The sequence below is a fragment of the Channa argus genome, chromosome 7 (assembly GCF_033026475.1).
Source record: "Channa argus isolate prfri chromosome 7, Channa argus male v1.0, whole genome shotgun sequence".
NCBI classification, from domain to species: domain Eukaryota; kingdom Metazoa; phylum Chordata; class Actinopteri; order Anabantiformes; family Channidae; genus Channa; species Channa argus.
In genome coordinates, this window is record NC_090203.1 from 26880245 (window position 1) to 26903265 (window position 23021).

A 23021-nucleotide genomic window follows, 5' to 3' on the forward strand; every position below is an offset into this window, starting at 1 on the left:
GGTCATCTGTACTAGGCAGTGGATACCAGAATCTCAGGCAAGTCTTTATCTGCCCCAGGGAAAAACAAAGCAGTGTATTTTTTAATATTATTGAAGTGCTTGAAATGATGAATGGGTCTAGTGGCCTGTGCATGTTATTCTGAACATGTGGCTACTTCTACAGGGCTTGTTTTGGGCTACAAAGCTGTTCTGTAACATGCCATGTGAGCTCTGACACCTACACTATATTGCCAAAAGTATTCGCTCACCATCCAAACAAATGTATTCAGGTGCACAAAGCAAGGTCCATAAAGACATGGATGAGTGAGTTTGGTGTGGAAGAACTTGACTGGCCTGCACAGAGTCCTGACCTCAACCCGATAGAAACCTTTGGGATGAATTAGAGCGAAGGCTGTGAGCACTGTGTATTATGTATTTCATAAACACACTTCCCAGAAGAGTTAAAGCTGTTATAGCTGCAAAGGGTGGGCCGACGTCATATTAAACCCTATGGATTAAGAATGGGATGTTACTAGTTCATATGTTCATATGGGTCTAAAGGCACATAAAGGAACATATGCACAACTCTGCCCATAAATAACTGACAGTAGTCATGTGCCCAAATGGCTGAAAGGTTGGAAAAGGTAACCACAATCTTCTACATCCCAGTTTCCAGTTTAGCCAGGGACCTTTGTTACTACTCGCACTTTCACTTCCCATCCTCTCCTGTGAATTGCTCCAAAAATAATACAAAAAAAGATGGTTAATTCATAAGTTTGTGCTGCATCAGTATATGCATCTACCTGCACTGTTACTCACTCATTACTTTATTTTTCAATACTGTTATTTAATTTACTTTGTGGCTGTGGCATTGGGAAAATGTGCATGTGTAAAGTACTTGTCAATTCAAACATGAAGCTTCTTGCATTTTCTTCGTAATAAATGTGCATGGTAGTGGTTTTACTGTGGAACTACCCTAAAAAGTGCTGGGAGAGCTAATTTACACAATTCCGTTTGTTTGTTTGTTTGTTTGTTTAACACGGTGAAACGATAAATTGGATTGCATTAGAGTAAATGAAGAAAAGCATGATGTTCAAATTTGGGTTGTGAACATTTTAAAAATTAGAGTTTAATTATGCAGTGAAGCTTAACAGCTGCTGCTTTTTAGACATAAACTAATGAGAGCTGCTCAGTTTTTGTCCGTACAAAATAACTGCAATCCTACATGAGCATCCATGCTTATTCTGTATACCAGACATAGTGGAAGTCATGGCAAGTCTGCATTTAGGTCAAATATACTGAAAATGTGCCAGAAAATAAAGCAAAGCTCCACAGTATGTAAATAATAAAAAGTACACGTAACTTGGATGCTATTGTCAAAATCACTGAATTAAAAATTTTTTAGAAGCTCCTCGCTTCAGGAATTGGATACGGACGATACTTGAAGTTGGATGCTTTTCATTAAATTTCTTCATTGTTTTATTCCATTTGGCAATGGTCCCAACTGGAATGCAACCTTTAACATGATGCACTGATATCATGATGCACTCGACCACCTTCCGTAGTTGAACTCAAGCAGGACAAAGGTTAGTGGTGGAATTTGTTGCTGTCAGCAGCCTTTCTGCTAGGGTTGTGTACTGTATCCGCTGCAATGCACTGCACAGATTGTGTGAGATGGAGGTGTTGGATTAAATGAAGGTGGATTAATATGGTCTTTGAATGAATGGCACTTAGTACTTCAAATCCTCTGCGAGTAAACATGCTGTCTGTACTCACTCAAGAATCATCACTCTGAATGTTTCTATTGTCCCAGCAACTCTCAAGAGAGTGAAACGTCTTCTCGAGTAAAACCATAACATAGTCTTTTTCATCTTTTTAAAAAAAAAAAGCAGGTCAACTTTTAGTTCTGAACTAGGACCCTTAGTATTTGGAGCAAGAAGCTGTTGAAAATTAGGGCACTTTTAAAAGTCAGTAGGCTCTTATTTTGTTAACCAAGTGGCAAGAAAAACTAAGTAAATACAGTTACAATTTCCTAGTTTTCTTCATTATTGTTCATCAAATCTTTCCCAAAGTCACAAAGTGTGAACAGATACGTTACTTCAGGGTTAACAAAATAGTAATGTCCTTTCATGTCTTTATTGAACACACAATCAATGTACGGTACAGTGCAGCGTTGATGATCAACAACTCTTGACTGTAGGTCTTCTCAGATCTGTCTTTGGTGAGTCACTGCCCACATCAGTTAATGGTGCTTGTAAAAAACACACTGACAGTGGATGTTGCTATAAGTCAAAGTAGTTCTAAACTACACCTACATTCTCATTAATTGCCCTTGAAATTTATACTTCACTCCAGTTGGTGTTAAGTGATATCAGACACCAATGATTACACTTTGTTTTTCCACTATCATTGATCATTGTTCACTATGTGTGTTCAAAAAGACACGAAAGATCATGTTTATGTTTTATCACTTTAGAAATATTTTTCTCGTTTAAATTAGTGATTTGATTGAAGATAAGATTACATTGAATGACCAAAATGGATAAAATCCCACAAATATGAACTGTCCTTCACCTGAAAATGGAAAAGAGCAGGGGTGCGGCAGCATGGACCACTGACTTAGATTTGCAGTCAAAACAGACAAAATCGTATTAAAAGAATTCACAAATAATATCTTGTGGGGATAAATACAAAGCTATGCAGATGATCTGTGTTTATGGTTTAACATCTGTATGACTCATATTTACCATGAAATGGATTGAAATTCTTAGGAAATACATTCAGTTTTCTGCTGTATACAATTTATCTGACTGATTTGATATGAAAATACAAAAAAGCAGATGTATTTATTTTTTTATTTTATCCCATAAGTTCAGGTTTGCCACAGCGGATCATCGGTCTGCATTTTGATTTGAAACAGTTTTTACATTGGATGCCCTTCCTGACGCAACCTGCCCCAATTTTTACCAGGCTTGGGACCGGCACTGCGCAGCTGGGGATGAGGATGGGCTGTTGGGGTTTCAGTGTTTTGCCCAGGGACACTTGGGCATGTGGTCAGGACTCTATGGCCGGAAGACGGCCACTCTACCAACTAAGCCAACTAATCTGTATAAATCATCATGTTGTTAATCAAACACCCGAAACAATAAGCTGTTAAATCAGGTGAAAGCCAGGCATTTCCCATCATGCACTGGTGGAGAGCAACTGCGGCTTCAAAAACGTCAGTAGGCTTCATCTCAGGATGTTAGCGATGCCTACATATGCATGAAGTCAGAGCAAGCCGGAATGAAATTAGACTGAAAACTAACTGCCATGCACTTACATCAATCAGAGGTAGAAGGAACCCAATCCAGCCACTTCTTTTTTCACCTCCTTTCAAAAGATAACTAATGTGTTTATAAAGACTAATAACAGCATTAAGGAAAGTAGAATCCAGCGTGTGCATCGTACAAAGTGTTCACATGGAATCAGTAAAGTTTTAACGACAAACTACAACATTTACATTTTTCAAAAGCGTTTTCCTCTGTACTGGTGTAGAGTTTTCCAGAGTGTTGAAGCTCAATATAAATGAGAGTAGGACTCAAGCGAGTATGAACAGATTGCTTCGCACACCCCTGGGTCTTTCATGATCTATGTTGGTCTGCTTTTCTTGACCAATTTCTTTACTCTTTGTTAAAAGGCCTTACAATGCGAAACTCTTTTTTAAGTCCCCAGCTAACTTACTTATGATTCAGGTTCTAACTGACATGGTGCAGCTCATCGCGTAAGGTTTATGACACATTCAGTTGGCTGTGTCAGACACAGCAATACATTATCTGTTGGATAAAAAATTCTGTCACCTCTATATGCTGTTTCTGGACATTTATAATCATGGCACATCTAATCACTGTTATGCCAGTGATACGTAGTTGTTGGTGTATCCAGCCCTTTCGGTTTGAAGTAAAAAATGTTTATGGTTAACTCTAATACAGAAATCCTTGTATTGTGGTCACAGCCATCATAAAACAGGTCCTGCCATCTACTGGTTACCTCTGGTATCATGCAAACATTTTGTTTAGTTGAATAGTGTTTATGTTGGACTTCAGAGGACTTGGAGGTTTTCCCAAAATGTGTTTCTGAACTGTACAGGTCGCAGCATCAAAGTCAAAGAGATGTGACCACATCCAACTTTTTAAAACATCTTTACAACGGCTTCTTGTATATGGTGTGATGGCCATCTTAATAACTAGCTTATGAGCATTTACAGTTGTCTTCATCTGGTTTAGAGTCCAGGATTGACAAAGTCCTAGGGTTGCCTTCAGAGCCCAGAGCCTCTCAATCAACATTAAAAGGGATTTAAGAAAATAGAATCTCCATCTGACTTTCTGTGTGAATGTTTTACATTTTGTTATAATTTCGTCTTGTAAAGCACTTTGATGACTTTGATGATAACTGGGTATATTAGCCTGTGTGCCATGTCCTAAGTTTTGATCTCTTGGTGTATTGCTGCGCTTTCCTGGTCTTGAGTTTTTTATTGGCAATAAGCCAGTGTAGTACAGTTTATACTTAATATGTCCTATCTCACCAGCTGTATTTTTTTGGTGTATTTTAAAATGGCTACATTAGTGATCAATATGTTGAGTGTGTTGTGTGAGCCATATGTTTATCTATACATAATCACTTTGAGATTGGGGCCGCAATCAACTCTACCCTCAAAAACGTTGTAGGGATTGGGCTTAGCCTTACTTCATTGAACCAACTATCCATTTCCTCATTTCTCTAGACTCATGTATATTTTACATTATTCTATTTTCCCATCCCCGGCCGCCTAGTACTGGTCCCAAGCCCGGTAGAAATTAGCGAGGGTTGCATAGGGAAAATAATCTGCTGTGGTGACCCTGAACTCACGGGATAAGCCGAAATAGCATAACTTTGTGTGAGTTTATGAGCACTGGTATTCTTTGTTATTGACACTTTAGTCTGACAAAATCATGCTCCTGTGTACCTACAGTTATTGAACAATTATGCCAGAAGTTTCCCTCTGCCTGAAATGCTTTATGCGACGGAGGTGGGCCAGTTCACACTCTAGTGTGAAATTAACATGACTACCAATATTGTCAACAGTGGAAAAAATATTACATTAGTAAGATTGACACATATCCATGTATTTGTTCTTTGGTAACAATTTATATTCTGGTGTCCTATAACTACATGTAATAGGCTTAATGGAAGACTTTAATAATTCATTAAATAAAAAATGAACTTTCTTGTATGAGTCATTAGAACAGTATTTACCATGGTATCAACAGGGACTATGAGTAACTGCCTTTTTTTGGTCCCAAGTATTTAATAGTCCAACAGGTGTGTGTGATGAAAGACAGTCCTTACTTTTTAGAATATATAAAGGAACTTCATGTAAGTCGAACTGTTGTTGTGCTCAGTGGTAATGTCAATGTGCTAACACTCACTGTGACCATTAGCATGTCAGTATTATTCTGTCAGAAACAAACAGGAAGTACAACTGGGGGAAATGAAGTTTTGCAGGTTGTCACATAGAAGATAGTAATTCATCCAAAAATCCAGCATGGCACCTCATTTTTACCTGTGTTGATTTATAACTATTGTAAATCTCCTCAGCCATGGGGATGTGCGTGTGTGGAGCAACGGTACAGCTGTTTGCTCTTAGGTAATTGTGTTAATTTGACAGTTAAGATTCAGACTCAGTTAAAACTTGAAGTAAAGTGAAGTCCCTAACATGTGTTTCCTTTTTCCTCTGTCTCGTGGTTCTTTGTGTCTCTGCACAAATAAACTACATTTGCACTGTATTTTCATAGAAGGCCAAATGTTTTGTATGTTAGTGTGTGTGTGTGTGTGTGTGTATACAGGAGATGTTTAGGTACATATTGAGCTGTAGGTCATGTTGGTTTTGGGAGTGCTAAGAGTACAATATACAATATACACTAGCTGTTTGGTCTCAACATGCTCCATGTCACTGTTTACCACTGACTGTCACTGAGTGCATTTATGTGCATACTAATATGCTACTTTTAATCTTAGTGGGGATACAATGTTTCCATGTAACATGAGAAACCTGGTTATTCATATAACTTTAAAAATAGGATGTCATGCTGAGCATTTATCCTGACACCACCAGCGAGCAATAGAAATCCGAAGAAAAACTTAGTCAATGTGGCCTTCAATGAGTGTTAGTCTATGTGATTTAGGTGAGAGCCTACATGAAGTAGCAATAACAATTTTCTTTTATTACATTTAAAGTCTGGTGTTGATTAAAGAAGTTACTTCTTAGTAAAGCTCTTGCTTTTTGGTTTGACATGTTGTGTAAGAATTGTCAAACACCAAGCACATTGTGGTAAGATTAGACTGGCAGATGTTTTCAGATGATATAATGTTTCTGTCAAATAGTTTTGTGTTTTCTCTAGCTGGTTAGTTAGTATGTCTCCTAATGCGTTTAGTAACACATACGCTCACTGTTACAATCAGCTGGATTACTGATTTGGTTTGATTTGCTATATGAATCCCATCAGATATGTTACTGGGTGGGGCACAAAGGCCAAACTCTGCTTTGGCTCCAAATTTTTTAAATGCAGTATGTCTGAAGGGGATCTTCAAAAAATATATATTTTAAAGGCAAAATACTCTCCGGCTTAGATTCGGGTCTATTTGAAAACATTTATATTTTTATAGTTTAATTTTCAGAGTATTTATCTCACAAATTCAGCAAATAATTCAACACTTAGAAGTTGTGAAAGAACTGAATACATCTGTTGTATTTATTAGATCAAACTATAAACACTATCACTCAAAATTATCACTCACATCTTATCACATCTTTAAACGGTTAGACTTGCACATACCGCTCTGTATATGACATTTAACTCAGAACAAGTGGTCATGTCCACAGTCCTGGTCTGCACACATTTGTGTGTCCACAGGGGATGGACAGAGACATTTTTTCAAGGCAGTTGTGCAACCGTTGCCCACAATGATAAGACTGTGGTACAAACCCAGTTGGTTCACTATTGGTTTTCATCTTCTAGCAACTTGTTGGGAACAGGAAGTATTAGTTTCTAACTGTTGTGTGTGTTGTGCTGTGTTGCCTGGAGTGACTCCTCACTGTTGCCCTAAATATTATTACATCATTGTGCATCAACATACACTGATGGAGGGATGAAACAGTGGGCCAGAAAAGAGAAAATGTCTCTAGACCTACTGAGGACTCATTTGAGTGAAGGTGGGAGTAGGGGAGGGATGGATGAAAGAATGATAGATAAGATGGATAAGCAAAAAAGAGAAGCAGATCCAGAGTCAGAGAGGGTTTGGAGAAGGCAGGAAGGATGATGAAGGAAAGAGGGAGGAGAGAGCAGCTGGTAGGGTGGGTTGGGTTGCTAGGGGAGAATATGTCAGACTGCTGCTGAGAACCAGGGCTGCTATTGGAAGCTACTTGCTTAGCAGGAGAGAGGCGGAAGAGGAGAGAGAGAAGTAGCTAATGAGTATTGTAGGCTGGTTGCTGAGACAGCATTGGGTTTATTTATAGAGTGCTGGCCAGCCAGCCCTTAGATACCAACAGCGAATCAGCTGACAGAGAAAGAGGGGGCCCCAACCAATGGCAGCACAAGACGGGGGATGCCAGATTGAGGAAGTGCTGTGAGTGCTTCTTAGTCTCTTAAAGAGACGGTGCAGATTTCTCAGTACTAGGCAGATATTCTCTCTCTCCAACAGTGTCATATCTGTAAGCAGGCCAGGACCAAGAGCATCATAACAGTCCCAGTGACAGTGATGGGATTACTTTCTGCACCTTAACACATGCTTCAACCTTCAACACTCAGGCTCAGAGTTGCTGAAGGGTTTTAAGGTTCACAAATAAAGCCCCATTTAGCCCCACAGCTCTGTTTAAAGTCTGGAAAGATGTGGAGAGAAAAGAACAGGCTCCACAGTGTATGGAAGATAATAGTTCAAGAATCTATAATTACAAAAGTTATTCTTACATGTTCTCAGAGAATGTCTGCCCTAAATTGTGTCATGGTGATATAAAAATAGCCCTAATTCGGAGGCCCTGATATCTCTTCTACTTTGACAGCAATAGGGAGAATTAGTGCTGCTCATAGATCACAGGAGCTCTGCATTACAAACCGGGTTTTCCATTGTTATGTAAATGTCAGATTGGTCATCTAACAACCCCATATCTTAAACCGTTTTCACCAACAGTCCTGTCAGGCTTCTGACTAGCAGGGTCAGTCCCCACCAGACTGAGGTGCATAATTTTTTGTTCTTTCCGTCTTCAAACTAAATTGAGAAGCTTCACAGTTTTCTGATGTTGCAGAACAAAATTTCCTGCTGATCCATGACACAAAATCCTTTAAGGATTTAAATATACATTCACAAATGTAGATCTTGTGCTTTAGCTAGTTGATGGCATTGTTGGACTAAAACTGGGTCCTTGTATTAATTTAGGTGCTTAGTGCTTGGCCAAACAAACTTAGTCCTCTTGTGTTTAGCTATCTGCTCTCATGCAGCATCATGCCAAAAAGGAGTTTGGAGGGTAAAGTCACATCTAAAATAGTGAAAGCATACATCTTACTGAACTACATGTGAAACTACATGTGTTCACATCTTAATAATTCTTGAATGCACAACTCATGTGAGCTTTCTGTAAGACTGCAAATTATATACAGTGTATATATAGATATTCTTTGAAGTATGTCTGCAGGTGAACACGAGAAGAAATTCAAGAAAATTTTGAGATTAAGATTCGTGAATATTCACCATAGCAGACAAACTGAATTCTGTTTTAGTGTTGTTGACAGTTTTAATGGGAGCTAAACCAAAAATTCAGCATTACATTAATAGCCACTATAATGTCATCACATATAATAATAGCATATATACACTATATTTTGGCTAAAAAGTAACAGGAATTATCAGGGGTGTTTAAAAAATATTTAGAACCGTGTCCCCATGACATAGTTTGTCCACCAGAGCGCACTGACAAGTTGATTATTTCTCCCAGTATTTTCCAAGTATGTGTCTTGCATGTCATGTCACACTTCTTTAATTACAAAATAGTATAGAGTTCTTATCTGACCTTTATGTTAATCAACACTGAATACATGTTCTAACTCTGTGATAAATATTCTTCTCAGTCTCAAAAAATCAACAATCATCCGGGCTGTAGCTGCACAGGAAGTGATGAGTTAAAATGTTTGATGTGTTTCTGGAACTCGTAAAGTTAGGACTCAAACCGGTCCTGTTTATCCAATTAGAGTTGCGTTGTGGATAGTCCAGCATGGGTTGTGGTAAGTAGTAATCAGTGACTGTGGTATGATGGACGTGTGGCTTCTTCTTCAGTTGTGGAACAAACACAGCCATGTTATATCAAAGATGGAGGAGACAGAGACAGATCAGAGCAATGGGGCTTCCCTCTCTAATCATATCTCTCTCTTTCTCTCTCTCTCTCTTTCCTCCTCCTCAGGTGTAAGCAGCTCAGGATGTCCGCCCACCTCCTCCTCCTCCTCCTCCTCCTCCTCCTCCTCCTCCACTGCCCAGGGCTTCTCCCTCGCTGAGCCAGCCATGACCAGCCAGCACACACATACACACCCCTCCTTGAGCTCCATCCACTCCATGGCCGAGCAGCAGCAGGTAACACACACACACTGACAATCACACAGTGTTATCATGGTCCTGCAACATAGGTCACCTCTTCTACCTGTTGATTGTCATAGCAGCAGTGCAGTTGTGCACATAAAACCTCCATAGCCACTGTAGCCACTTTGTCCTTTAAACATCTATGTAACTGGGGCCAGGGGGTAACTGTGGCTCAGTTGATAGAGCAGTTATCCATAAGCCGCAGGGTTAGTGGTTAATTTCCTGGTTTCTCCTGGCCACATTTCATCTTTATATAGTTTATATTTATATTTGCCTAATTTACTCTAAATGGGTTTTTTGTGTGTAGCAAATGTGAATCGGAAGATATTTGACAGTTAATCCAAATGCTTTGACATAAGAACTCCTAGTATTGGTTAGTTGCCATAGTAAGCAGTGACAACATTAGCGTGCTAATGCACCACCCACACCTTGATTTCCTGCATAGGAAGGCTTAAGGTGCTTTCAGACAGCAAGGGGTTGCTGCTGGCAACAAGCGGGGTAGCCAGTTCACTGGTCCTGAAAGTACAGTTGAGACAACCCAAACTGTTAAAGCACATTTGCCTTAGTGCTGTCTGGCAGCTGTGGATTGCATCTGAAGTGTGCGTAGAAATGGCACTGATACCTGGAACCACGAATATCATGGTCCAGAAAAAAGCCAGTGCTAGCACCAGGTCTCAAAGTTAATTTTATGTTGTCAATGTCCCACAACTGACCAGAATCTTCACTGCATGGTCCCACTTTAAGTACATTTTACATTACAAATAAGTCTTAATATCTTTTTTCAGCATCTTTTAGACTCACTGGCCACTTTATTAGGTACAACTGTACAATCAAATACAGCAAAAACTGAATCAATCCCCTGCCTAAAAGTTTAAATCTCAACATTAACACATCTATGAAGTAGGATTTACTGCAGGACTGTTGGATTAGACTGGTTAAGTTTTAACCAGGCATACCTAATTGATTAATTTCACAATATAGTAATAAATAATTCTAAGGAAATTTAAAACCTAAACAAATAAAATCTCCTGACATGAATCATTAAGTGAAGTTAAAGAAGAATGAACATTTCAATCAGACCCTATCACTCACTGATCCCTGTCTTCCTCTGCCGGCTGCTGATGGGGACTTGCTAACAGGTACGGCTGGTAAAGGGTACTGTGTGGTTTGGGAGTGTAGGGGGATGCTGTCTCAGTGTCCATCATAACTTAAACGTTAGTGTATTGGGTACTGCATATGCAGCTTTACATTACTTACAGCTTAACATCTTTGTATGCTAATGTGCTCATAGCAAATAGTGATTAGCCAACAAACCTGTTGTGATTAACATGTAATGGTGTATGACTGCGGAAAGACATGAAATCATCACTCTTCTGCACGTTAATAATTATTTAACAGTGTTGGTGGTAACCTCCTATAATTGGCTGTTAACTTTTTTTTAGGTAATTTTTCTTATTGTCCCAAAACTTTCCTAGATCCTGAATCTTTGTGTCCCATATATGTCATGCCCTGTGTAGCACCTGAGATCTAAGAGGAACAGATCGAGTTTTCTTCAGGGTGAAAATCCTCTAACCTGTGGAACATAAACTGTGGGTCATGGGAATTTGCTGATCCCATTTACAAGCGATGTGTGGATCTGCAAAATGCCAATAACCTTGTTCCATATTCTGTGAGGGGAGCAGGATTTGGATTCCTATTTGGGTGGAGTGAGGAATAATTTTTGACTCCAACAAGGTCCCAACTGTTTACATGTTATGCTTATGATCTACATTGTGTGGGCAGGCAGATATTTGTGGAGTGAAGAGGTTACAGGTGGGTGACATTAGGTTGGCCTGTATATATGTTGAGAATTGCTAAGTAGCTCTATCACATTGAAACTATAAAGTCTGACAAAATTCCAGTTTACCTATCACTCCTCTGCTCACTATAATCTGATGGTTGCACAGAGTGTACCCAAAATGTGTGTGCATGTAAGTGCTTCACACTAAGAGGAGTAAAAGCCAGACCAAACCTGAAAAACACTTCTATTTTTAAGGTACATGATCAAGAATATGAATCTTTCAACGGCTGATGACATAAGTCAGCATCTTTCCTGTTAGACTTAAGTTAAGAGAAGTATTGGTTTTTAGTGATTATAACATGGCACAAACCTTGGTGTTGCAAATGTATACTGCTATACATGATGTAGGTTTGAAATCATACACAGAACACGTGGAGGTTTCAGTGTAAATATTTCTAATCATCAGTCATGTTGTATTGACATATCAAACCTTTTAGTGTACATCTTGTCCAAGCCATGTTTTAAATGGGTCTGTGGTCAGGTAGTGATGTTTGAGGGTTTAAGTCACACAACTACACTCCAACTTCATGTTGCTAGATTCTCATGTGCTAGTTCTGACTTGAAAACTTGCTCATTTTAAACTTCTGTTCCCTATAGGTGCTGTCTGATATGACCATACTCCAGCGGAGGATCCCCCCTAGTTTCAGAGACCCTGCCAGTGCTCCATTGAGGAAACTCTCTGTTGACCTCATCAAAACTTACAAGCACATCAATGAGGTACGACACTCAGGCTTTCCTTGTTTTTAATGTCTTTTCCATTTATCAGTGCGTTTTCTTTACTACATCATGTGTCTTGTTTGGAAGGGTTAATTTTGGAGAAATTAATGTTGGGGCTATGTAAGTAGAAGAAAATAACAGAAAGTGCTGGTCTTCTACTGGACCTATACTGAACAGTAACATCCTTAAACAGGCCTCCCAAAAATGAGAATTACATCAGCTGATTTATTCAAGAGATAAAAGATAATGTCCATATAGGTTAGCTACACAGCTACATAAATACATAATTTTATTATACATTTTAAAATATGTGGTTATTGTGTCATCCAGAAACACATCAGCTTGAGTTGTAACAAAGTCAGAGAGAATTCTGAGGGGGATTAGTGATGATCTGCAACCCTGCTCAGTGGCTCAATGGCCAAGTTTTGTAAACAGCAACGACGTACACATACTGTACCTGGAAAACCTGCTTTAACCTAGCTGTAGTGATTACAGGTGTTTGAATTTGTCCCATCTGTCAATGTCTGAAGACTCAGTAGATGTGACATATTTTAAAGAGTAATTTCCTTTAAATTAAAGATTTCACTATGAGCAGCAGTGATTGTGTGCTGACCTGCACTGTGTGTATTGATGTCAAAGACATTGACTGTAAGCACTTGCTAGAGGAGCAAAACATTGCTAGTTAGTAGGAAACGGATCATCTGGACATTTTTGACCTGTATCATTAAGCAGAACTGGGAGTCTAACCTGTGCTTCCTCCACAGGTGTACTATACTAAGAAGAAGCGGCGGGCACAGCAGGTCCCTCCAGAGGACAGCAGCACCAAGAAGGAGAGGAAAGTCTACAATGATGGCTATGATGATGACAACTATGACTATATTGTGAAAAATGGAGAAAAGTGGCTGGACCGCTATGAAATAGACTCACTGATTGGGAAGGGCTCCTTTGGACAGGTGAGTTTGACAAAGGAAACAGTAATATTATTGCATGTGGCTGCAGCGTCCCCGGTTTGGTTGTGTGTGGGAACTTTTGTTTTACCCTCATGTACTTTCTTGCTATGTTTTGTATCTGCTTCTCCACAACTCACTGTTAATAAAGGCAAAAATGCAAAAAAATAACCTGCCCTCAAATGCAAATAATAGAACACTTATGGAAAAAAAAGAATAAATATTACATTTCTGAAATATTTAATATGGTTGTGGGAGTCAGAGAACAGCTGTTATATGAAGGACACCTTAGGAACCTCTGAGAGAGGTGTAATGTCTGCAGCAACAACCGCATTAATAAGAGTATGCAAGGTAAGTCTCTGATGTTTTGCACAAAAGCAGGTGTTTTGCACCTCTCACAACAATGTGATGGAACACAAATTGACACTTTTGAACCAAAAACATGCCTGGTGAACAGCTGAAATATAGAAACAGCAGGTCAGACAAATCATGGTGACAGAGGCTGTTGCACCTAGATCTACTGCATTGCTAACATATCAATGTGGATTAGATTAAATAGGCACAGTTAGTGATAATATTAGTGTATTTCTAATAACAAAGTGATAAATAGGTGCTTACATGTTTGCATGACAAACTGTGGGTGTTCATCAGAATAGGGGTTTCTTACAAGTTGACTCTCATTTTCAAAACATTGCAACATACACATATTTCCAGAAAAGGTGCCACAAAATCAAGAACTTTAGGTCACAACAATCCCAGGGGGGATTGTTTAATGAGATGGGAGGATGGCTATCAGTCTCAGAAAACACAAACCTTTCATCAACAGCTCTAAACCAAAATTATTTTCTTTTGTGTATCATTTGTTTAATCTGTACACAATGAGAAATGTGAGGTTTAATGGGAAATACATGTTAGAACTATTAAATTGTTTTTCTGGGTTTTAGGATATATTTAGTGGATTTAGTGACAATGGACAATGTCAAACCAACCTGGGGTGTCCAGCTCAGAGTCATTTTTTTTTTTGTCCCTTGAAGACACTGAAATACTCCAAGCATGTTGTTTCTATCATTAAATTTGATTGTAAAGTGTGTTGATGTCTGTCTGCAGGTGGTGAAGGCCTACGACCACCATGAGCAGGAATGGGTTGCCATTAAGATCATTAAGAACAAAAAGGCTTTTCTAAACCAGGCACAGATTGAACTACGCCTGCTGGAGCTCATGAACAAGCATGACACTGAGATGAAATATTACATAGGTAAGATGAACAAAACACAGACCCACACACATTAGAATGTTTTGGCAAAGCAGCAAGGTCACATAAAATACATGTAAAACCTCATGACACTGTGGCTGTGTTTAAACTACACTGATGCCTTTACACTACTGTATAGACTGCTTATTACCTGCTAGACATTTACATTATATCCATGACTCAATTCATTTGGCTCTGGCAGACCATCACTGACATCATCATGACATGTTCTCTTTTTAACTGTTTCCTTTTTAGAACTATTAAAGTGTATTAAAGACAATTATTGAACTTTTGCAGCACAGTAATGTTTGTAACCTGTGTCTGTTATCACTCTGAACCCAAACATAGACGGAAACAAGGCCAACTGATGATAAAACTGATTAAATTCTGAAATATTCAAGAAGAAAATTCTGTAACACAATAAGGCAAAATAAAAAACTTCATTTTTTATTTTAACACAAAATCTTTTTACTATTATTACCTATGTTTTAGGCCGACGCCTATACTGGCATTTTTATCTTCTAATCAGACATATTTTCTATAACAAGTTAGCTGAATACTGGCAGTGTTGATCAAGAGTGGTGTAAAATTGGAAAGCCATTGTTAACAGTTTGTGTATCCACTGCCTAGGCATTCTGATTTTACTTTTTGAATGATGAAGACAGACTCTTGCCACCTGCTGAAATGGAAAGTTATTTCCTCTCACACAGGTGCAGAACATATGTGGTAGTTGGTCGTTGGTTGTACTGTTTGCAGTGTGACCCAGTGCCACTTGTCGGCCCAGTCGGCCCAGTCCAAAAGTCTGGACAAGATAAAATTATTTAAAAACCCTTCGTCTGACTTTCAAATCAAACTTAAAAAACAGGCCATTTGGGAATTTAAGTGTCACCTACTGTACATGTGAAAGTGACAGGAACGATTTTTAATGTTGTCTAATACTTGTGCCCGAGTGGTGATTGAGTGATTATATTAACTTTCCTCTATGTTTCTCATCTGTCTCTGTGTGTGTCTGTCTGTCAATCTGTCTCTGTGCAGTCCACCTGAAGCGTCACTTTATGTTTAGGAACCATCTCTGTTTGGTGTTTGAGTTGTTGAGCTACAACCTGTATGATCTGCTGAGGAACACCAACTTCAGAGGAGTCTCCCTCAACCTCACCAGGAAATTTGCACAGCAACTATGTACAGGTGGGTGCATGGAAATACTAATGTGTCTGTCCCATATAATCACACATAATTTTAGCTTGTTGTTGAGTTCTGACCCAAAAGGCCCAAAAACCCTGATCAATGCCTTTCTGGTGTATAATCAAATTAGGAAGGAAACAAGTCATAGGTCAAATGCCATTCAGTAAGATGGTAGACATAATTGAATAATTATGGATCAGGATGATTGTGAAAGCTCGGTGACAAGTGCCTTTTTCCTGGAAAGTGTAGGAGGGCATTGCTTTTGCCAGTAAATGCAGGTTCATTGTTGCTTGAATTTAAAGAAATATTTAATTTGAATTGTCTTACATGTTGCTAAGTGGTTTGTGAATTTCACTCAGGGAATCATCAAAGTTAATTATACTGTATTTTGTTGTATTATTGGGATTCTGAAAATAAGCTATAGTAAAGTAAGACAATATTTTCCTCTGAATTAAAATGGAAATACCTAAGTAGAAATACCTCATAATATTAAATGCAGTACTTAAAAATCCTGGGTTACAATTAGTTTCTTCCAGTTCGGTTTCAGAAGTTTCTCAATAAATGTCCAAAAAGCTTCTCATCTCTTCCTGTCCCACTGACTCTGTTTGCACAGACATATGTGAATGCTCATAGAACTGAGATGTAAAAAAAAACAACACATGAATTCCTAGTTTTCTAACAGTGGTGGAAAAAATTAGATTAGAGGGGGAAAATAGATTTTAGGCCACCTTTGCAGGACTAATGTCTTTTTTTATCCACAGCGTTATTATTTCTTGCTACACCAGAGCTGTCAATCATCCACTGCGACCTGAAACCAGAGAACATCCTGCTGTGTAACCCCAAGAGGTCTGCCATCAAGATAGTTGACTTTGGATCCTCCTGTCAGCTCGGACAGAGGGTGAGCATAAGCCAGGTCATGTCAAAAGTAAAGAAAAAACAAAACAAAACCGTTTTTAATGAAGGCTTAATTTCGTTGACCAGTAAAAGTGGTGCTCTATGAGAAGAACCTGGCTCCTCACAGTGGACAGCTACTGAAACAGCAGGCAGCACACTGACAGTGTCATTTGAGTTCATCATCATTCAGCTTGTAAATGATGTGTGCAACATGATGCAACAGTTGCTTTGCAGCATAGATGAATCAATTGCCATAAAAGTTATTTTTTAAGCAGAAGTCCTTAATATTTGTGCTCATTTCAGCTTTCCAAATGGGATTAGGATAAGAATAAGACAATGGAAGGCATCACATTCATTCATTCTATTGACAAAATCATCACAAAAAATAAATAACAAGAATTAGTCAAAACTGTAGACCCATTCATTAGTGTTGAGTCTCTAAACTCTCCACTTCCTTCTCATCTTCCTCGCAGATCTATCAGTACATTCAAAGCAGGTTTTACCGCTCTCCTGAGGTTCTGCTCGGAATGCCGTATGACCTGGCCATCGACATGTGGTCTCTGGGATGCATCCTGGTTGAGATGCACACAGGAGAACCTCTCTTCAGTGGCTCCAATGAGGTAATACCAATACCTCCATAATTATACGAGTTCAACAGTGCCCACCAACAATTCAGTCTTATCCATCATTGTTAAAATTAACATTTGGTTTAACAAATTGTGAAGATGGGCGATGCAAAAAAACAATATGTATTATTTCCCTTATGCTTCTCCTCATTTCCCCATTAAGTAGAGATAGGATATAGGTACATAGTGAGAGGGTTAGTACTTTTTTTGTAAACACACACTGGATTTTCTCACTACCTTTGTGAACACAGTGTCATACTATATGTTTGTAGCAGCAAGTTTGTGGTATGATGACATTTTAATCTACGTGTATGTACATAATACTAATACTACAGTAATTATTGTGTGTGCTTGTGTGTGTAGGTTGACCAGATGAATAAGATTGTGGAGGTCCTGGGGATCCCACCCAGCCACATGCTGGATGCAGCTCCTAAAGCCAGAAAGTATTTTGACAAGCTTTCAGATGGTCTGTGGACAGTGAAGAAGAACAAGGATATCAAGAAGGTAAGTTCATGAACAAAGTCAGCTTTTACCTTATGTATGAGTCTCCCAACCACTGATGGTGACATAATGTGTTTGTGTGTATTTCAGGAGTATAAGCCCCCAGCTACACGGCGTCTTCATGAGATTTTGGGTGTAGAGACTGGGGGACCAGGGGGCAGGAGGGCAGGGGAACCAGGACATGCCCCCTGTGACTACCTTAAGTTTAAAGGTAAACCCACAGCTTGTTTTGATTGCACACATCTTAAAAAGACTTCAAAGTGTGGTTAAGGTTTCCTGGTGGAAGCTTGTGATCAAAGTACCATCAGTGACAGAACCAGAACAACAGAACCATTCTTCAGCATACTTTTCTGCAACTGTTACGGACTTGATTTTGTGAATGTGACTTAATATTTAGGCACTTCTCATTAACAAAGCTCAGTTTTAACCCACATGTTTTTGCCAGTGCTAATTATTGCTGTTGCCAGTTGATGTGAGCAGGTCGTGTCAGCTATTGCTAACTTAAACTGATGTGCTGTGGCTTAAACAAAGAATCCCAAAAGTACTTGTGAACTTACTGCTATTCAGGTTTTTGTATTTTTTTTATCATATCCTTCGTACATTTTAGTATAACATAAGTTTCAAGTTGCATTCAAACGGGTCAACAAAAGGTCATTAAATATCTTTAAATAAATGTACAAGTTGAAAGCTACAGAAACTCTTTGCACCCAATTTCCTTGTGGCTACTGTAAAATAATATTGCCGTCATGTTTGTCCTCTTCCAGACCTGATCCTGCGTATGCTGGACTATGACCCTAAAAGCCGTATCACACCATTTTACGCCCTGCAGCACAATTTCTTCAAGAAGACGACAGATGAAGGAACCAACACCAGTTCATCTACATCCACCTCTCCTGCCATGGACCACTCCCATTCAACCTCCACTACTAGCTCTGTTTCTAGCTCTGGTAAAATACACAGTCTGCTCTACACACATACTGTGTGCCACTAGCCCCCCATGAATAGTTTTTCAGGTTTATGAAAAAAGAATGAGTTGTCCAGGATTTTTAAATTATTAATTTACCTTATTAATGTGCAAGAAAATAAGTTGAGAAATGTCGCAGGTGCCACGAAGACAAGACAGAGTTGAACAGATGTCAATAAACAGCCAAATTATCCAATGAAACAGCTGAGAGGTGAAGGGGAGTGTCTGAGAAGCCCAGGTGCTGCATGCTGACAATATCTGCAGGGAGATTATCCCAGTTGCTCTGCCTATACCAGACATTATTGTAATAAGTTAGCTTAGAGACTGACCTGCTGTAGCAGAGGAACAAGACAGACAGTCTCCAATAGACTGCACCCTGACTTTGTGGTGATATTACAACAGACAGAAAACACATCTCCTCTCTCAAGTTGTGATGTAGCAGGTCTTATTCCTGTCCTGTTTATTTCTCTCTGCATTAGTTCATGACAGACAAGATGTTATGAAACTGATGTCCAGCTGTTGCCTGGTGCACTCCACACATGATAAATAAGCACAAATATCCATTGTACTGCCTCAACTTTACTAAACTCAACTCTACTCACCTTACTTAATTTTCCAATGCAAATATAGTACCACTTAGCCATCATGCTGACGACACATGGAGCCTCCACGAGGTCACAGTTAATGTAACTGTGTTATGCACTGGGAAAAAAAAACATTCAGTATGTGGCTGTCAGTCATAGCAAGGAGAGGTTTTTAAGTATTTATTTATTTAAATGACTCAGAGCTGCAAGACCACAGACTGCTCAAGAAAAAACTTTTTGAAATACTTCATCAAAGGTTTATTTAGACAAAAAGATGACTGAACACGGTGATAGTGGCTCTTCTTTCTTTGACTGGTCGGTAGTCTACAATGTTTTCACTTCACTTTTTGGTATCCCCTCAACTTCCTTGGAACTTCAACTGAAGTGATACCAAAAAGTACCAGGGAGCAGATACCATCTGCAACTTGTCTGATGGAACAGCAAAAAAGCCATAGAGAGTAGATTCAAGTGTAGTCGAGCTGGCACTGTGCAGTGGAAAAGTGCCAGATAGCTGCAGTGAAGGGTAGCAGGACTTGTTTGATCTTCTCTGGTGATTGACCCAGACTGTCCCTTTCAGTCCAACAGAGCCATTATGAGAGCTCTTGGTCTGTTTTTAATGAGTTGAATTGAACACAAACTGGACCACAACTAAGAGAGTTTTTTCTTTGGTAGAAATGGTGAACTATGCATGAGGTGTGACAACGCCCCTAAGAAGAATCCTATTAAAAGTAGCAGTGATTCATCGCTGTGCCTGAAGGCTCACTGATGTGTATTCATCATTTGTGAAGAGTTCAAAACTAAGACTAAATGAACAGTGTTTTCTATCCAATTGCACCTGTGCAGATAGCTGCCATGTGAGTTTAATGTTGTTCTTTTTTATCTCCAGGTGGCTCCAGTGGTTCTTCCAATGACAACCGCAACTACCGCTACAGTAACCGCTACTACAACTCTGCTGTTACACATTCAGACTATGAGATGACCAGCCCTCAGGTACACATAGCACTGCATCACTGACACCTTGAGAGCTCACTGCTGTGATCGCTAAGAGTCACATCCTCTTCATACATGTGTGACATAAAGCTTAGGGGAAAAAAGTTTTGAGCAGTTGAGGAATAAACAACGGTAGAAAAACTTGCATAGTCACTGATGATTATGGAGAATCCACTTCCACAGGCTCAGGGCCTGAAACCGCATCCAGCAGATGAAACCTGGAGAACTGTGCTGTTGTCATGTCTGACTGCACTGCACTGCTTGTGTCTAAAAGAATCTGTTGTCCCAGTTTATAAAGCTGCAGTAGTAAAATGGTTAGAAGTGATCTGCTTGGCACTGCCTCATGGTCAGCACCCAAATGTGAAGCAGGTGGAAAACAGTGGTTTTGTGTTCAAAGCCGGGCTGCCAGTAAGACTGGCTCACCTCTTTGTCTCCCCCTCTCCCCCACCAGGCTCCCTCCCAGCAGCAGATGAGGATGTGGCCAGGCAGTGATGGTGGAGGTGGGGGTCAGGACCCAGCATACACCCAGTTGCTGCTCCACAAGCCGGCTGCCTCCCAACAACACCAGCGCCACTTCCTGGACCCGCCTCACCACCCCCACCCAACTTACTCCCACCATGGGAACGGTGGGCGTGGCCTGCGTCAGAGTGGGCAAACAGGCATCGGAGGAGGTGGGGGACAGCAGGGATCCTCGCCCCAGATGAGTGACAGCATGGATGTGGGCGTGTCCCTAGGGCTGCACCACCTGGGGGCGGTGTCTTCCATGGAGGCCTCTCAGTTTGGCTCTGCCTCTCTGCCCCTCGCTCTGCCAATTGGACTGTCTGCCTTCCGGACTCGGACGGCCCCCACCGCCCCAGGGCCACAAGCCCCACCCCCTGAGGACTACTATCCTGCCTCCAACAACAATAACCCCGCTGCAGGGGGCAGAGGGAGGCCGGACTCAGATGAGGGGCCAGCCAACTCTTGATAAAACCTGAACCATGCCCTAAAGCCATACAATTTTAACTACAACTACTACAACTACACACATCCAGCCAGAGTTCAGAGACAAAGAGGTGAACTTTGTGCTGAAGGAGACAGTTTGTACTGCATGAGAGGAGGAGGAGGAGGGAGGAGGATGCTGGGAAAACTCCTTTTATCCTGTTTTAGTTTTTTGTCTTTTGTTGCGACTGTAATTGGAAAGGAATGATTGTGACAAGTTTGTTTTTATTAATATTATTATTGTTGTTTAATATTATTTGATTTTTTTCTCGGGTTTGAGGAGTTGTGTGTTCTACTTGGTTGTTGTTTAAGCCGGGAGAGGAGGAGGAGGATGAAGAGGAAAGAGAGAGGAGCCATGCTTTTCCATTTTACTCCATACGGTGGCTGTAAGTGGAAGGAGAGCACATATTCATGTTCTCACTGGTTAGTTCTGACATTAATTATTCATATTTGCAGACCATAAGATGAGCAGTCTTAACACACATACACACACAAAGCATATATGCTGCTGCATTGAGAAGACAGAAGCTGGTTGCAAAGGGAGAAAACCCCAACATGTGTGATTCAGGACTCATGGATTCTCTCTCTTACCTGTGTTTAACTCACTTTTTCTTTGAGTTTCTGGCCTCCCTCTTTCACTTCCTGCCCAGGTGTGACAGAGTGCGGAGAGAGGAAGGAAGGTGGAGGGAGGAGGAGGTGACGGGACAATATTGCCTTTGTGGCGCACGTAGGGATCTCCTTCTCCTCCTCATCCTCCCCCTCTACCTGCTGTCTTCTTCTGCTCCTCCTCCTCCTCCTATTGTGTTTCTCCTCCAGACAGCTCCTCCTCTCTGTGCTGCTAATCACCATGACAACTGGTCCGGATTGCTGCTAAAGATCCAACACAGATCAATAAAGAAATAAAAAGAAATAGAAACAGAAATAAAAAAAACTTTTTAACCCTTCTGCTTAAGAGAAAAGGATAAAGTAAGAACCACTGCATCTCAATGTATTTATTACTATTTAACAAGAAAAAACAAACTGAAAGTAACCCTTTTTTCTGCTCTTCTTTGTTTGGTTGCCTTCTTTCTGCAGGTGAGCTCTGATTGGCTATTGTAACAGTGACAGTAACTGGTGACATGGGAATGCCACCGGTGGTGGGGGCTGGGTGGAGGGGAGGGGTTGGGGCAAAATAAAGTTGGATATATAATAAGAATAAAGAGTATACTTTTGCACACCAAAGTCAAACAAACATCAGATCTCCGCTTTTCTTCCTACTAATCTGAGCCAGCACCTCATGTGGCATCAAGAAGCTCGTCCACAGGTCACACAGAATGTGGCCATGCTCTCACTTATCATGGGAGATCAGTGTCATATAGAGACCAAAATTGTTAAGTAGTGGATAAATAATACTCGTATGAATAAATACACACAGACTATGTTGTGTAACAGTGAATCCTGATTGGTTGTTGCTGTCATCTAAAGGAGCAGACGGTCAACCAGCGTGCTGTTGGTTAGATTGACAGACTGGAATATAAAATGAAAATGAGCCGTCACACACTGGAAACAGAGTGAAATAATATGTCATTATATTGAGCCAAACTTAATATTGTATTGGATTCATTTACAAATGTTTGTCATATTTATTTGTATAATTGTTTCATTCAAATACTATCATTCATGATAAATATTTAAAATATCATATTACAAACATCTGTAACAAATTACAGGTTTGGGTTTGGAGAAGACCCCTGTAGTGTCTGCGGCATTGTGGGTGACATTAATCTTTACAGCTACGTTCCCAAAGCCAGCAGCTTCGTTCATCATAGTTGGGAGCACAGTGGATCAGACGACGTCTCTTGAGTCAGAGTGATATCTGCATAAGTCTAACTTTGGGAGAAAGATCATGTTTTTCTCGAATACTTCGTAACATGTTTCAGTGG

General features: G+C 40.0%; 1 protein-coding gene across 3 annotated transcripts in view; it reads left to right on the forward strand.

Moving 5' to 3' along the window:
• The window catches only part of dyrk1b (dual-specificity tyrosine-(Y)-phosphorylation regulated kinase 1B), a 48866-nt gene extending 26219 nt beyond the window's left edge, over positions 1 to 22647 (forward strand). For 2 of the 3 annotated variants that reach the window (XM_067510213.1, XM_067510212.1), the window contains exons 2-13: positions 9449 to 9615; positions 12059 to 12178; positions 12943 to 13131; positions 14233 to 14380; positions 15413 to 15562; positions 16321 to 16457; positions 16927 to 17073; positions 17443 to 17583; positions 17671 to 17791; positions 18345 to 18527; positions 20015 to 20118; positions 20570 to 22129. In XM_067510213.1, the coding sequence (XP_067366314.1) occupies positions 9547 to 9615; positions 12059 to 12178; positions 12943 to 13131; positions 14233 to 14380; positions 15413 to 15562; positions 16321 to 16457; positions 16927 to 17073; positions 17443 to 17583; positions 17671 to 17791; positions 18345 to 18527; positions 20015 to 20118; positions 20570 to 21085 (2025 nt within the window). In that variant the 5' untranslated portion in view covers positions 9449 to 9546 and the 3' untranslated portion in view covers positions 21086 to 22129. Of the gene's footprint in view, positions 1 to 9448; positions 9616 to 12058; positions 12179 to 12942; positions 13132 to 14232; positions 14381 to 15412; positions 15563 to 16320; positions 16458 to 16926; positions 17074 to 17442; positions 17584 to 17670; positions 17792 to 18344; positions 18528 to 20014; positions 20119 to 20569; positions 22130 to 22173 lie in introns of those variants that run through there. The other variant, XR_010914830.1, reaches the window with a different exon arrangement.
• Positions 22648 to 23021: the final 374 nt, after the last annotated feature.